We start from the raw sequence: 17,373 nt of genomic DNA, 5'->3' as shown, positions 1-17,373 counted from the left end.
GTTGTAGTTGTAGTTGTAGTTGTAGTTGTAGTTGTAGTTGTAGTTGTAGTTGTAGTTGTAGTTGTAGTTGTAGTTGTAGTTGTAGTTGTAGTTGTAGTTGTAGCTGTAGTTGTAGTTTTAGTTATAGTTATAGTGTAGTTGTAGTTGTAGTTGTAGTTGAAGTTGTTGTTGTAGTTGTTGTATTTAAATGTCTAATTAAGATACTATCGATCTATCTTACTACTTATATCAATTATGCAACATAAAACAGCCAAAAAATTTGTTATGGGGAATGGGGATACTGGAACTAGATACAGGATACTGAATACATGGGATCCGCAATACCGGATACTGGATACACGATATAAGATACAGGATACAGGATACAGGATACAGGATACAGGATACAGGATACAGGATATAGGATACAGGATTCAGGATGCAGGATACAGGATTCAGGATACAGGATACACAATATAGAATACTGGCAAATGAATCTAGGATCCAGGGTACAGGGTATAGGAAACAGGATACAAAATGTATGATACAGGAAACAAAATGTAGGGTGCAGAATACAGGATACAGGATACAAAATTTATGGTGCAGGATTCAAGATACAGGATATAAAAAGCATGGTGCAGAATACCGGATACAGGATACAAAATATATGATACAGGATAAAAAATGTAGGGTGCAGGGTACAGGAAACAGGATACAAAATGTATGATACAGGATAAAAAATGTAGGGTGCAGGATACAGGATACAGGATACAAATTTTAGGGTGAAGGATACAATATACAGGATATTAAAAGTAGGTTGCAGGATACAGGATACAGGATACAAATTGTAGGGTGCAGGTTACAAGATACAGGATACAAAATATAGGTAGCAAGAGGATACAAAAGGTAGGGTACAGAACATAGGATAAAGGATACAAAATGTATGGCGCAGGATACAGGATCCAAAATGTACGGCGCAGGATACAGGATGCAAAATGTACGGCGCAGGATACAGGATACAAAACGCAGGATAAGATATACATATCCATGAGTGAATATAGATGTGTGTGTATGGCTGACTGAATGTAACGAATGTTGGATTAAGTATGGTCTAGTATCAGGGTAGTATAGATGCTAGTTCACCAAGTACCCGGAGCAAATCAATTAGAAGTTCCTCATTAACTGTGGTTAAATCATATTCCCCTTGTATGAATACATATTTGTAGTATTGTTGGATATGAATATTTATATGAATTGTACACTATAACAATATATATCACTTAGCTAATATACAGATTTATACTAATCTAATCAGACGACCAGCAATGATGTATCCAGTCCTCCTGTACAGTGCAGTGTACAGTGTACACTTCTCAGATAATTTCGTGGATTTACATTTTCCATAAATGGCGCCTAAAAGTTTTTGTCTAGCTAGATGTGATAAAGGGGGTTATGGACGTCCTAAAGTTGACTCAAACTCTTAAAATTGTGACATTTAAATGCTTTATTTTTGTATAAAACCTAGTTCTTCTTCCCACACCTTCAAACATTAAAATTCTTATTCCTTATAAGTTGTGAGTTCATCGCCGAAAAATACTAACTTTCCTTTTCCTTTTTTTAGAACTGGGGGAAAATATTCCCACAATCTCTATTTTTGGAGGTTTCAAATATTTTCTCCTTAAACACTAAATTTTGTATTTTTTTGTTATATTTAATAAATAGATGGTTACTTACTTAAATATATCTTTACATTCTCTATAATTACATTAATTCACCTATACTTCTAAATAACATTAAACATACATCCTTACATATACATCCTCAACATACATTACACGTATGAAAATACATCTAAATAACATTAAACATACATCCTTACATATACATCCTTAACATACATTACACATATACAAATACATCTAAAAAGCATTAAATATAAATCCTTACATATACATCCCTAAGATACATTACACATATAGAAATACATCTAAATTACATTAAACATACATCCTTACATATACATCCTTAACATACATTACACGTATACAAATACATCTAAATAACAATAAACATAAATCCTTACATATACATCCCTAACATACATTACACATATAGAAATACATCCGAATAACATTAAACATACATCCTTACATATACATACTCAACATACATTACACATATAGAAATAAATCTAAATAACATTAAACATACATCCTTACATATACATCCTTAACATACATTAAACATATAGAAATACATCTAAATAACATTAAACATACATCCTTACATATACATCCGTAACATACATTACACGTATACAAATACATCTAAATAACATTAAACATAAATCCTTACATATACATCCCTAACATACATTACACATATAGAAATACATCTAAATAACATTAAACATACATCCTTACATATACATCCTTAACATACATTACACATCTAGAAATACATCTAAACATAAAAGATTAGAACATTTTAATGAACGCAAAAGAACCCGATAGTATATTTCCGAATACACGTAATTATAAAAGGTTAAGGTTTAACGAGTATGTACTTAGATATAACCAGATTAAAATATTTGTAAATAGACTTTTTGAAATGAAAAAAGGAATATCAATTTTCTTAAAATCAATTTCATCTTTTGCAATCTTTTTAGTGCTAGCCTTGCTTTTGCAAAGCCTTTTTAGATTTTGAAATCACCCGCATTTTTTGAAAATTTAAGTCAAACATTGAGGTTTCCGTAAATCTGAGAATTCAGCTCTTTTTTATGTAATTTGAAGACAATATTTTCACTTACTCATAAAAACTATTCAAACAATTTGACCTGAGGAGAAAACTTGAGACAACATTTGAAGATTGATTTAAGTTAAAACAAAGTTAAATACATGTGAAAAATGTTGGACAAAATTTCATAGAAACGCCCTTTTCTTTAGTACTCTTACAATATGTTAAAATATGGCGTTAACTTTTAAGTGTATGAAAATGGTGGACACTTAACACGTGGATTAACCCAAAATCAAGATGGCCGGTTCATGAATCGGAACTAAATGAAAATAAAGATGTCTTCTCTCCTGTGTGCAAACATCTGGGTTTCAGCAATATTATGTTAAATTATGATAAATGGTTATCATCTCCCCCTATTCGGGGGAGGGGGAGGGATTGATTCTATGTATGTGCACCTGAATAAAATCCACGTCTAATGGTTTGATGGATGTATAGTTGAAGATGAAAGACGAGGAATAACTTGGCTTCAAAGAACGAGAAAAGGATTTCGTCTGATTGGAGATATTGCCAATATTCAACTTCAATTCAGGAGATATTTAGGAGATATTCAGGAGATGTTTAGGAGATATTCAGGAGATATTCAAGAGATATTTAGGAGATGTTCAGGAGATATTCAGGAGATATTTTGTAGATATTTAGGAGATATTCAAGAGATATTTAGAAGATATTCAGGCGATATTCAGGAGATATTGCCAATATTCAACTCCAATTCAGGAGATATTTAGGAGATATTCAGAAGATATTTAGGAGATACGTAGGAGATATTCAAGAGATATTTAGAAGATATTCAGGCGATATTCAGGAGATATTGCCAATATTTAACTCCAATTCAGGAGATATTTAGGAGATATTTAGGAGATATTTAGAAGATATTCAGGTAATATTCAGGAGATATTTAGGAGATATTCAAGATATATTCAGGAGATATTTAGGCGATATTCAGAAGATATTCAGGAGATATTCAGAAGATATCAGAAGGTATTCAGAAGATATTCAGGAGATATTCAGTAGATGTTTGGAAGATATTCAGGAGATATTTAGGTGATATTTAGGAGATATTTAGAAGATAATCAGGAAATATTCAGGAGATATTCAGAAGGTATTCAGAAGATATTCAGGAGATATTCAGTAGATGTATGGAAGATGTTCAGGAGATATTTGGAGATATTTAGGAGATATTTTGGTGACATTTAGAATATATTCAGGAGATATTCAGGGGATATTCAGAAGATATTCAGAAGATATTCAGGATATATTCAGGATATATTCAGGATATATTCAGGAGATATTCAGGATATATTCAGGAGATATTCAGGAGATATTCAAGAGTTATCCACGAGATATTTATATGATATTTTGGAGATAATCAGGAGATATTTAGGAGATATTCAGGGGAAATTTAGGAGATATTTAGGAGATATTCAGGAGATATTCAGGAGATATTCAGGAGATATTTATGAGATATTTAGAATATATTCAGGAGATATTTAGGAGATATTCAGGAGATATTCAGGCGATATTCAGGAGATTTTTAGGAGATGTTTAGGAGATATTCAGGAGATATTTATGAGATATTCAGGACATGTTCAGGAGATATTTAGGAGATATTCAGAAGATATTCAGGAGTTATTTAGGATTGGAATAAGATGAAGGAGTAAAATAAGGAGAAGTAGCAGAAAAAGAAAAAAGAAAACAATAAAAATATTAAAAGATAAAGAAAGGATGACAAATATTAAAAGTATCTGGGAAGAGATAATTTAATTTAGAACGTTTTCATTTAGTAAAATATTCTTCAAACTGAAACAGATAGGTTCACATTTCAGATTTTTAAAACATTATTCTTTGTTTCAACATCAAAAAAGTAATATTTATGAAATGTTTAAGGGTGAAAAGGATATACATTTTTTATATACGTTTTTATTTTTAACAGGGAATGTAGATATACTAATACTTACATGATTGCTTCGTTATTGTCCATGCTTGGACTTTTCCTCTTACTCCTCCCCTTGATATATTTTAATTTATCCTTGTAAGTTCTTCTTCAAGAAGAACTCATTTCACCCATTTCAGCTCCTACATCTTCATTCATCATCTACACTCAACTACAACTAGGGTTTCCTGCGATAATTTCGCGAAAAATTGCGAAAATTGTGGCATATTATTTTCTTACAAAATACTGCACAGTTTTCGCTTCTTTTTGAAAAATTCATTTTGCGAACAAATTTTTCGAAAATTTCGCATTTTTTCGCAAAAGGTCTCTTTCGCTGGAAACTCTAACTTTAACTGACATTTTGCCAGTTACAGGAAGACCCATAAAGAATTTCGGGAAAATTTAAACGTAAACTGTCTTTCAATTATAAAAATTGCATGCCCACTTAACCACCCTGTAAACCTTTATTATTTGCTGGAAAGTCTAAGTACAGAATAGAAAGGCGACTATTATATACTAGGTACAGTGGCAGGCGATTATATCAACATAATTTGAACCAGACGTTCAATTTAAATTTTGATTTATTGTAAGCTTTTAACAACATAGATTCACAAAAAATTGAAACAAAGAGAAGCTGTAAATTATAAAAGCTTCTTTTTTATTATCTTATAAACTTGTAATTCGAAGAAAGCTTGTTAACAATAAAAAATTAAATAAAAAAGTCGTCTTCATTACATTGGTATAATCGCCTACCACCGTATGATTTTGAAAAGTCCAACTAACATCAAATAGAGGAACTTGATTTTCATGCCAGCATTTGAAATTTGAATATATAATAATACATTATCTATATATATAATAAAATTAACAAGACATTCGTATATATGTTCCCAATAGCAAGCCAAACGGCTGGTCCAAATGGGATGGATTTTTTTGTGGACACTCATGGGTAGCCTGAGGGTGACATAGCCTATTTTTCTTATTTTTTCCCCACGGGCAACGCCGGGCTCTTCAGCTAGTATATACTATCTGATAAAGGTCATTTAAAAAAACAATCTCGTTACAAATAACAAAATTCATAACAATATTTCATAAGAACTAAAAAGAAAGAAGACTGTATAAACTTTGCAGTTATGTGCATAAAGGGACTGTAAGCGTAATTTCAAGTGACCCTTCGTGCAAAGATGGCAATGCCCAATTTACAACGGTATCCTTGAAAGCTTTGTCTGATTGAAACTGAGAAAAAGTGACTTGCACATTTCGTCTATACAGACAGGAATGGAGAAACTCGCTTTTTCGCGTCAGAAAAATGATTGTACTTACTCATTTTTGATCAGGTTAAGGTTTCAATTGGGTATTATTGCCATCTTTGCATGGAGGGTCACTTGAAATAGCGCTTACAGTCCCTTTAAGTTTGTGTGTTTGTGTGAGTGGGGGAGGGTGTGTGTGTTTGTGTGTATTAAGATGAATCCCCTGTAGGGTGAGGAGGGACAAATTGTGTCTAAAAGTAAATCAGAAACTGGACAAAATAGATTTATTCACCCCCTCCCAAAACCTCCTTCCTCAGCCTCCCCCCTCCTACCCTCTCCACTCACACTCACTTAAGGGGGGGGGGAGGGAATATCAAAGGATTTGTGAGGAAGTGGACTTAAAAATCTCAAGTTATTATCAGTCAAGGTCCTTCTTCTTGTATGCCGGGTCTATTTGCGTCTGATCCAAATCACGGTTCATTCATGTATTTGTTGTCTATTCTGAACCAATAGAAATTGCATGGCGGTAACATTTATCTTTCTATCTATCTCATTATCCAATCAGAGTTATGAATCCTTATATCGGCGCTATACACTAAATGGAAATATTTACTTCTACTGAAGCTATTATTCTGATTTTGAAAATCTAATCTAAATTAAATTAAATGCATAAATTGAATTTATATACAGGGTGATTTTTTAATTCTGTAATTTATGATTTTGGTACACAGTACTATAGTTTCAGTAGAAGTAAATATTTCCATTTACTGATAGCACCGATTGAGTAATTCATAACTCTAATTGGATAATTATTATTATAAAGATTTATTCACACACAAAGATATAAATACATATATAAATGGTGTAGTTTAAATTTGTTTAAATAATTTTATTTTGAAAATACAGGTTTTCAAAAGAAAAGAGAGAAAATTTGCAAAACTATGCACAAATAGAAAAAATTGATTTTTACTCACTACAAAACATATTTATCATTTCAGTTATTACGTAATCATCGAATCCTTCAACATATAAATTATTCATTCTTGTATTTAAAAGTTCTTGTAAAACCGGAGCTTTCCTTTAATGTTCCAATGGGACATCAAAATATTTCATTTGTTTCTTAACTAACATTCTTCTAAGATCCGAAGGATTTACAGAACAATCATTTGCAATAGAAAATAAATTTCTGCCAAGAAGAACTGTGTTGAGGCCATTTTTACATAAATTAGAAAGAAATCTAATGCAAAGCTTAGAACTTGCTTCAATAGTCTCATAGAAAGACACACATCTGCTAGGTAACATAGTTTTTACATGTAAACATTATGAAATACTTTCAATCAAGTACCTATGCGTATCTCTAGGTACATTAAAAAGGATTCTAATAGCAGTATTCCATGCTGTATACAATTTTGGGAACTCAAGTCCCAAATACTAGATCCATAAAAACTACAACAGTAAATATTATACAGTTTCAAAATAACATCTGGACTGTTAACATAAAATTCTTGGTTAAGGGAATGAATTTTTGAAATGAAAATAGCTCGTTTTTTATTGCAATCTATGGTCATTGAATTATCACTTTGCAGAACATTTCCTAAATGAACTAGATAATAGATAATAGATAGATGTTACCGCCATAACATTTCTATTGGTTCAGAATAGACAACAAACACATGACAGGACCCTAATTGGATCAGGTACTAATGGACTCGGCATACCTGTGCTGTACTCGGCATACCGGTGCTGTACTCGGCATACCTGTGCTGTATACAGCACAGGTTAAATCATTATGGATTACATTTATTACACACACGTACAAACGAGAAAAGAAGCAATAAGAACGGAGCAGTAAATAAGTTTTTAAAGATGGAGCTGCAGGAAGAAGTGAGCAACAAAGAACGAATGGAGTAAGTACGTATGAAGAATAAATAATAAAAAAGAATAGTTATTTTCAGTAAGCCTTTAATTGTGAACCAGTTACAGGTTTTTCCTATATCTAAGTTCAAAGCTTTTAATTTGGACTTGTATCTTGGTGTGTAAAAAATTTAGCTTTTTCAACTTTAAATTACATTATAATTTCTGTTCCGGGCGCGTGCGCACATCACAATTAATTATTTTAGTTGGTTTTGCGTGCCCCCCCCCTGAAGTATATATATTCCAAATGGTTGCGGTCTGGTTGAATAAAGGCCACATCTGCCCTAGAACCTCCCTTGTCTGTTTCCCCTCCTCCCATTGGTCGAGGCTCAGCGCCAGTGTCTGCTTCCCTGTCTTTGATTAGTCCGAATTCAGCGGACGGTCTGTGATTGGCTTGATGTAGCTGGTTCGCCTGCTGTGAGCGGATGGTTTACTTCTTGCCCAGTGTATGGTCGGAGGATGGTTTGGGGTAGCTAACTATACCACCAGTTCAACACAGGGTTTCAAGTATTCCTCAGTCACGGATATAAACGCCGATTACCCAGACCACCCGCCGTTTACCCAAACACACCCGCCGTTCAACCCAAACAACCGCCTTTCACCTCAAAAATCTTCCTCAACAAACGTATATGAAAAAGATAACTGTTTGGGTGAAAGGAAGCCCATTGACGTGTTTGTGAAACTGTGAAGATTTTAAAAAATGGCGGTTACTGATGAAACCATCGCCGTTTAAACAAAAAAAATCTTATCTTAGGCAAGCCTTTTCAGGTAAGGGATTATTTAGTTGAGAATTTGAAATAAATATTATCCATCATTTATAATTGAAAATATGATTTAAAAACTGTTTGTGGAAACTTTTTAACTCATTAAAAAACTTTAGTAAAGTACAAATTGCACCTGTATGAAAATTCTAATCCCAATTTAAACAATGCCTATCCAGCTTACTGCTGAATAAATTGCAAATTGCAAATTGCAGAATGATTAATTCTGTGTGTCAAAATTGTTGGTTTAATTTTTATTTTTTTCCTGCAATTTTTATATTTTCGAGCAATTACTATATCTTCGTGCAATCTTTATATTTTCGAGCAATTTTCATATATTTGTGCAATTTCTTTATTTCCCTGCAATTTTTATATTTTCCTGCAATTTTTCTATTTTCCTGCAATTTTCATATTTTTGTGCAATTTTTATATTTTCATGCAATTATTATATCTTCGTGCAATTTTCATATTTTTGTGCAATTTTCATATTTTCATTTATATATATATGATTGTTTAATTTAAAACTTGATTTTACAAGAATTATAATTTTTCGATTGTTATTTTTTTTTGTTTCAACATCATGGTCAGCAAAAAATGTTTCACACCACAAAAAAAAACATTGCCCCAAACTCAGATTTTCTAATATCATAGCTATCCTATCTTGTAGACCTTAGATATTTTAAACTATGAATTCTGTTAGATCAAATAATCTAAGTTTGAAATATCAAATTTTACACCATCAGGTGGCAAAGATATTAGAAAATTTGAGTTTGTGGGAAAAACTTAATTCCTTTACATAAAAAAATACATACCACGGACTCTTTATAATTTCAAATTTTTATACAGAAGAATTTAAAGCAAGAAATTTTTTAACAAAAAGATAAAAGAATACTTAAATGAATTTTGAAACAAAGGAATTTAAATTAAATTTGACAAATTTTCTCGGCGGTCAATTTTAGGATCCCGACCACATTGATCTTTGAATATATAAGCTAGCTCAAGCGATGGGGGGGGGGGTCGAACTCAAAAAAAGATTGAACCCCACCCCCCTCATTTAAAAACAATCTTTGGATAATTTTCGATTGAGTTTAGTTAAAAATTTGATGCTTTTTGTCTCCACTTTACTTGTAAAAGGGACTGTAAGCGTAATTTTAAGTGACCCTCCATGCAAAGATATAGCAATGTCCGATTTACAATATTACCCTTGAAACCATAAACTCTGAAAGATCCTGTCGTTTCCCTGACTCGAAATATGTTTAATTCTGATAATTTCTACATTTTTCACATATGATGTAAGCAAGAAATGCGCTACTTATTTTTGCCTATATTAACTGGATATAAAAATAAACTTTTGATTTTAATTTAATTTTTTTTTGTAATAACCAAAAACATTCAAAAATCATGAATAATTTCTTTTTTTCTAGAAGTTTTAATAAAATAAAAAAATATATATTGTTTCAAATTTTAGACTGATATGGAAAACTCTGGAATGTTTCTATCCTCTCCCCGCCCCCTTCTCCCACCTCAGTTCCTCCTCCCCTCCTCAAGACTAACTGTCCCGCCCACCTCCTTGTTTAGGACCACGCCCTCCTCCCCTGACTCTACCAGGTTCCCCTGCTCCGCCTACTCAATAGCCCGCCTTGCTGGCCTTCAGGCAATATATTAGCAAATACATTTTCAACACTTTCTTTAAAAAAGTTAAAATCTTGCAGATTTCAAATGGTCCTTTTTTACATAGATTGTTTACATAGATTGTTTACATAGATTGTTTACATAGATTGTTTACATAGATTGTTTACATAGATTGTTTACATAGATTGTTTACATACAGTGATCTTTGGAATAGGACTTTTAGACTCAAGTTACAACACTTGTACAATTGAACAAATGTGCAGTGTAAACAGATCCGTTTCACTTAATAAGTGATTTATAAATAACTAGTTAAGCTATTTGGCTTTGTAACAACACTAAATGCACTTCAGTATTGCTTAAATGTCGTCTTCCTATTCTACAGTTTCTGGTTAACACTGTGAGTTTTTTTTGTTTTTTTTTTTAAAAGAAATGAACACTTTCTCCAAACTCTAATTTTGAAACTTCAACATACGTATAGGACGTAGGACGATCTATTTGTTAGATTTGATTTCCTGTCTTCAGTTTAGTCTTTAAATGGTTTACTAAATAGTAAATAAAGAATCTTGTTTTCAAATTTAGGGAAACATGAAAGTATTAACTCTTTTTAGTTTAAAGGAAGTTTTTTTTTCAAACTTAAAGTTTAATGTTTAATGATACATAAGAAACAAATTGAAAGTTCATTGTTTTCTCTTTCCTTCAGAGTTGTAGACCAAATAGATTGTAAATCAATTTGGAGCAGACTATACTTTCGGCCATTTGTTTTGTTCATGTTTTTCTGTAGAAATCCACCATTGCTTTCTGATAAAACATGGTCGACAGTTGTGATAAAACAGTTGTGAATTGACAGATGGAATTGAAAAAAGTCCGATAGATTAAAATTTGATTAAAGCTGTATTTTTTACGTGAAAGATGGATCCCACGTTAGGCATCGACATCCGTCTTGTGTTTACATTACCGCCCAGTCACAGTACACTGCAGTACAAAAGATGCGTACAGCTCTGAAATGACTTTCCTTGCATTATAACCTTGGGGCCGTGTCTGATTTAAAACCTTTTGATAAAAAACACGCGGAAGAAATCGTTTTTTGGCTTGAAAAAAATCTCAAAATTTCCTTCATTGTTTCTGAAGCAAGAACTCCGAAAGTCACTTTTGTAAAGAAACCCCAGTTGAAATAAACAATTTTTCAAAGAAATTCTCTATCCCGTTCATTTTTGATCAGACTAAGCTTTTAAGTTTTAAAGGTACCATTGTGAATTGTGCTAGGGTTACTTAACATTTTCCCTCTCCTTACACCAAAGGAATTAAGTCCTTTCCACAAACTCAACTTTTCTAATCCCTATATCTTTGCAACCTGATGTTGTAAATCTTTAATATTTTAAACTTGGACTATTTGATCTATAACAGAATTCACAATTTGAAATGTCCGAAGGTCTACAATATTGGGTTGCTAAGATAAAATCAAAGACCCAATTCGTTCCAAAATCAAATGAAAAATAAAAGTTTGCTAAAATATGATTTATCAGTCTGAGGATATCGTCTCCCCGACCTCAACTAAGGACGAGGACGACTACGAGGACGAGGACGGGTCGGAGCTAGACCTTGTCGGAGATTTCGATTCCAGCAGCCCTGGCTCCGGGAAGGGTCGAGGAAAGAGAGAGAAGGGCGGCGGGGGAAAGGTGAATGATTTGGAGTCCAAGAAGGTATCTGAAAAAAGTATCGCATAAATAAATTTTATCTTTTTATCTTTTTTTTAAAATTAAGATAAATAAGATATTTTTCATTTCAAGCAATAAATTTATGCCATGTTTTTTTACAGTAATCTTGAAGTTTTTTACAACGCGCGTTTTTTACAAATTATCGTTTAGATTCAACGGTTGAGCATTAATGCGCGTGAGCGTCGGAGAATGCACGATCTGAATGATGCATTAGATGATCTTAGGCAACACACATTTAAATTTAAATAAATTAAATATCTTAATAATTTATAGATTCATTGATTCATTAATTCGTTAGTTCATTAATTCATTAATTCATTAATTCTTTAATTTATTAATTCATTAATTCATTAATTTATTTTTGATATTTTTTTGATTTATTTGTTTCATATTGATATAAATTTAATAATCAATTAATCTATTGTGGAGGAGCTAGAATATCATCTTCCATTTCCGGAGCTTGAAACCAAACCAAATATTTATATTACCATGTGTATTTTAGATTCAAAATATCTTTAGTACGCTTATTACCCTCGTCATTTTGCCTCGCTACACCATGTTCCATTCATCCAAAAATTTACTCATTTTGTCCTTTAATTTGTTGAATCACTTAATTGCGTTCATTCTTTTCAAATTTGATTGATTATTAAAGGTACTACTGTAAAGGAAAAATTGGCTGGAGTTCTGGTGACGTAATATGGACTATATGCAATAATATTATCAATTAAAAAATAAATGATTAAAAATGCAAATTCAAAAAAAAAAAAAATATAATAGGAGCAAACCTGAGATTCTCAGGCTCCTGTGGGATATCGTTGTTTTCAGATTGGTTGCATAGTTGTTGAACATAATCTGAATTTAATACTACAACTTTTATACAAAATTGCATATATATATATATGCATTTTCGTATAATTTCGTAAAATTTTATATTAATTTTACGAGACCGGAACATCGTTTAACTCCTTAGATTCTCAGGTTTCATACTATACCCCCTTTCACTTTTCCTTTACAGTCCCCTTAAGTAGTTATTTTATGATTTTCATTTTTCAATTTACTAAAAGATCTGTGGTCGTATTTTAATGTGACCCTATCTCTATTTACAGAGAGAGATACCCGATTCACAACAGAACCTTGAAACCTAAATCTGATTCACAGTTGTAGATAGTTTTTGAAAAGTGTCACGTTTGCAGAAAATCCACAAATAAATAGTTTTTACAAAGTAAAATAAAGATATCCAATTCAGATTTAATCAAACAAAGCTTGTAAATCAGACACGTAGAGGGTCACTTGAAATTACGCTTACATTCCTTTTCAAATTAAAACAATTAATTAACTCATGAAATCCTTTATTTCATTTTTTATATTATATTTGGTATGAAAAATGTGTCTGATGGCCAGGAATGTGATACCGTACGCACACTCTCCGTCAGTGCGTAAACTGAGTAAGATTGCTACCCTTCTGTTAGCTAAGAACTATATCCTGATGCAGACCAGCGCGCTGGAAGAAATGCGTAAGCTGGTCAACTACTTGTCCCACTCTGCTGGTATACCTGTACCCTGCCTTCCCACCCCCTCCCTGGGGATTCCCCCTCCCCCCTTTCCCCTTCAAATACCGGGGGAATCCACCCGCCTACCTTCCTCACTTTTCCCCAGGTTGTCGGGTCCCCTTCTCCATTCTTCACATTTCCCCCCCTCCTCCCTACCCTTGTCTCTCAGCCAATCTTTATCTATGTCCCATACTGACGCAATAGTTTCACACCTAGAGGACAAAAAATGAAACCAAAATAATAATTTATGTTATAAAAAATATCATTTGTATTTAATCGCTACCAACAAATTATGTAAACAAATATTCTTTGTTTATATGTTTATATGCCCCCTCCAAAAAAAACTTTGAAACTGCAAGAAACAAATTATGTAAAAAAGTATCAGTTGTAAAAAAACATTGTTGTTTTTATTCTCTACGTATCTTGAAGAGAAAACAATGTAGAAACACATTATTTGCCTCAAATTTCAATATTCTAGTCTCCACATTTTTGCAACCTGATGTCGTACACCTTTCAAACTTCAAATTCCGCAAGATAAAATCAACGATTTACGTCATTAGCTGTTGCAAAGATATTGGGTTTAGAAAAGTAAAGTTTGCGACAAGTAATCAGTTCCTCTTCAATTTTGCAGCTTGATGCTAAATATGTGAAAACATGTTTGTTTACTTTCGTTAGATAGATAAATAGATAGATAGATAGATAGATAGATAGATAGATAGATAGATAGATAGATAGATAGATAGATAGATAGATAGATAGATAGATAAGTTGATGGCGTCCCAATAAACATCGGTATTTACGTTTCACCTTTAAATTGTCTTTCATCCTAAGATGTCATTTCGTCAAAAACACCATTTTAGAATCATACCATTAATAAGTTAGCACATCAAATCTTGTTATTTTGAAAATTGCATCCTGATTTATTTCAGAGATATGTTATTTAAAATCAAATCATTTTAAATTGTCCAAACCTCGATATTTTTGTTTTATGTATGGAAGTGCAAATTCAATTTCAGAAGGTTCAGTCAGAAATTAACCCTATTCCCGCTGGGGGGGTACATTGTCCATATAGCTAAATGTGCCTATNCCCTACACTCACCCCCCCTTCCGACCAACACTTGTTAATTTCCGGTCATTTCCTTGGTCTTTGTTTGATCTGGTAGAGTTGAGGAAAAATAGGATTTATAAAGTTATTTAATATTTTGTAGGACTGCGTACACGTAACTTTAAGATGTATAAGTTCGTGGTATAAATCAAATCACGTCATTTATTTGGCCACAAGTTAACATACATATATTATTTAAGTAATTAACAATTATGAATATATTGTGGCCGGGGAGCTACAAGATAATAGCTCCCTGGGTACAGTTTATGATTAGATTCAAACGACGGCGGCGTGAAGCGGCGGTGGCGGTTGGAGAACAGAAGGCGGAGACAATATCGTCAATCTATGCAGTCAGAAATACAGAAAGTTTTAGACTCAATAATGCATACGATTGTTCATGATCAAGAAATATTATAAATACATGTTATTCTGATCTGGATAAAAGATCAAAAATAAGCTATATATTTCTTCAGACAAGGATACATATATAATATATATGATGCTCAATATATGTACAGTTATAACCAGAAAACATAGGAAGGGGAAGACGACATTTGGTGTACTTAACTGTATTTGTTATTGTTACAAAGCAAAGATTTTTACTAGATACTAAAAAATTACCTAATTTAGTGAAATAATTCTGTTTACACTACACAATTGCTGTGTCTTATGCTCATTGGATTTTTTAAAAATATTACTTGATTCTAAAGTTCGTAATACTTCCCTGAGTTTTCTGTTATCACTGCATCAAAAAAGTATTAAAATATTTGAACAGATCATATTCAAGACCTTGAAAACCCCAACCTAATCTATGAAACTAGAGTTGAACAAGTATAGCAAAATAGCCAGTTGCATTCAAAGTTCGATAATCTATCCAGAAAGTGTAGTTAAGTTTAAATTTAAATTCAATACAAGACAATGCTGGGTCAAGTTTATTCCAACAGGAAGTGAAAGAATACAAAGGAAATCTGATTATAAATAAACGCGTGGTACTCAGAAAAAATCAGGTGTAGGGTGCGGGGGGCGAGGCCCGAGGGGTCTTTAATGAGAATGAATGGGCCTCCGATGAAAATCCATAATGTCTCTGAAGAAATAGGGAGTTAGAAAAACCTGGAGGATAGTACTCCATCAAAAATAATTATAAACAAAATAATTTACTCAAACTTTACATTATGAATTAGATACGCTTATTTTAAAGGCATTGCATAAACATATTTTCAAGCGGAACTCCATTTATCCATCTAAAGCTCTACGCTCATATCTATTTGTTAGCTATAGCTGGCCGGCCAAACGGCTGGATCAAACGGACTTATTTTTTTTAGGGAACCCGTAGATTTGTAAAAATTCCACGGGCAACGCCGGCTCTTCAACTAGTATTTATAATTCATAAATTGTGATTTCTTAATTAAAGTGACTACGGATTTTTATGCGGCTGAAACAATGAAAAATCTAAAGAATTAAACCCTATCTACATTATTCAGACTAAGATTGCTCAAGAGTGCTATCGTTGTGAATTGAACATGTCCCTCTTGAAGTGTAGAAACATGCCATTGTAATGATAATCTATTAGTGAACCACTATATAAGATTTAACAAATAGGGTAAAGGTGGTTTTCATGGGAGGAAGGGTTATGAACTTATGGATAAGATTATGGCCAAGAAATATTAGCATTTAATTAATTTGTTGAAGACAGTGCCTCGCATGATTAAAAGTATCTAAATATGGTACTGTTTAAACTATAAAAAAGATAAGAATGTTAAAGTTAAAGCTAAAGCATTGAAGAGGTCATAGAAAACAAATTTTTGAAGAGTTTTAAAACAAAATTCTATTAATACTATGGCACAACCTGGTGTTGAAAATAGAAACTAAACCTCCCCGATCTATCATGTCCAAACAGAAATATACATACTTTACATACTTGTAAATTTCAATCTTTGTAAAATTACACGTTTTGAAAATTATTTGAAAATTTATGATAACAATATAGAAACTGGTTTTTGATATGCAGATATACCAAAACTAAGTGGATACAACTTTTGATTACCTAGTTAGCGAAGTTTACATAATAACGGACACATGTGTACCCATGTCAAGTAAAAACGATGCAGGGGGTATATATCCCCCATAGTCTGTAACTTATGCACAGGAGTTGGGGGAGAGGGGAGGGGGGGATTTACAACCCCCTCCATTACTCTCAACTGCAAGGTTTCTTATTCACACACATCCCTCAGTTTTTTTAAATGTTGTTCTTAATTATCATTTTATCGCTTCTCGAATTTTCGTTTAACAAACTCATGGCTTTATGTTTTTTTTTAAATTGTTCTGAACGATTTTGCTTCATGACTTTCGTCTCACAAATCTCTACAAAAGATTTACAAATAAGGACATGATATGTAGGTAAGCCATGGAAAGTTTCAGACAATTGCGATTATCTGGATGTAAAACTTAATATCAGTAATTATACTTTTGAATGGATTTTTTGATCAAAACTATTTAAAAAAAATGTTGTTCATGCATAAAATGAAAAATCTTTATCTATGACTGAGATTTAAAAAAAAAATGAAGTAAGAGAAAATTTCTGAACTCATTACATTGAAATTTTACTAACGTCATCACGTAACCTGGTGTTGAAAATATAAACTAAAAAACCTTCCTTGGCCAGGTAAAGGCACACAAAACTGTAAATTTGTATTCGAAATGATAAAAATTAGATTTTTTTAATTCAGATTTTTTTTTTCAAA

At 32.3% G+C, this 17,373-nt stretch overlaps 1 protein-coding gene across 2 annotated transcripts; it reads left to right on the top strand.

Moving 5' to 3' along the window:
• The first annotated feature begins 8,208 nt into the window (after positions 1-8,208).
• On the top strand, positions 8,209-13,822 carry LOC111717023 (class E basic helix-loop-helix protein 22). 2 transcript variants are annotated; one of them, XM_023492536.1, is made up of 5 exons: positions 8,209-8,637; positions 10,099-10,284; positions 11,786-11,938; positions 12,128-12,201; positions 13,379-13,822. In XM_023492536.1, the coding sequence occupies exons 2-5, from the start codon at positions 10,105-10,107 to the stop codon at positions 13,755-13,757; spliced, it is 786 nt and encodes a 261-aa protein (XP_023348304.1). In that variant the 5' UTR covers positions 8,209-8,637; positions 10,099-10,104; the 3' UTR covers positions 13,758-13,822. The 2 variants fall into 2 exon arrangements, with proteins under 2 accessions (XP_023348304.1, XP_023348303.1); XM_023492535.1 differs by having other exon boundaries at positions 11,786-11,962.
• Positions 13,823-17,373: the final 3,551 nt, after the last annotated feature.

Source organism: Eurytemora carolleeae, unplaced genomic scaffold (genome assembly GCF_000591075.1).
Source record: "Eurytemora carolleeae unplaced genomic scaffold, Eaff_2.0 scaffold2234, whole genome shotgun sequence".
NCBI lineage: Eukaryota > Metazoa > Arthropoda > Copepoda > Calanoida > Temoridae > Eurytemora > Eurytemora carolleeae.
The sequence above is the reverse complement of the archived record's forward strand: the minus strand, read 5'-3'. Positions and strand labels throughout refer to the sequence as shown.

Bases quoted from the DNA above. Each gene is read 5' to 3' on its own strand.
- LOC111717023 (XM_023492535.1), top strand. From the start codon at position 10,105: ATGGAAAACTCTGGAATGTTTCTATCCTCTCCCCGCCCCCTTCTCCCA. The intron at 10,285-11,785 runs GCAATATATTAG...ATGATTTATCAG, and splicing joins CCCGCCTTGCTGGCCTTCAG to TCTGAGGATATCGTCTCCCC. The intron at 11,963-12,127 runs GTATCTGAAAAA...ATTATCGTTTAG, and splicing joins ATGATTTGGAGTCCAAGAAG to ATTCAACGGTTGAGCATTAA.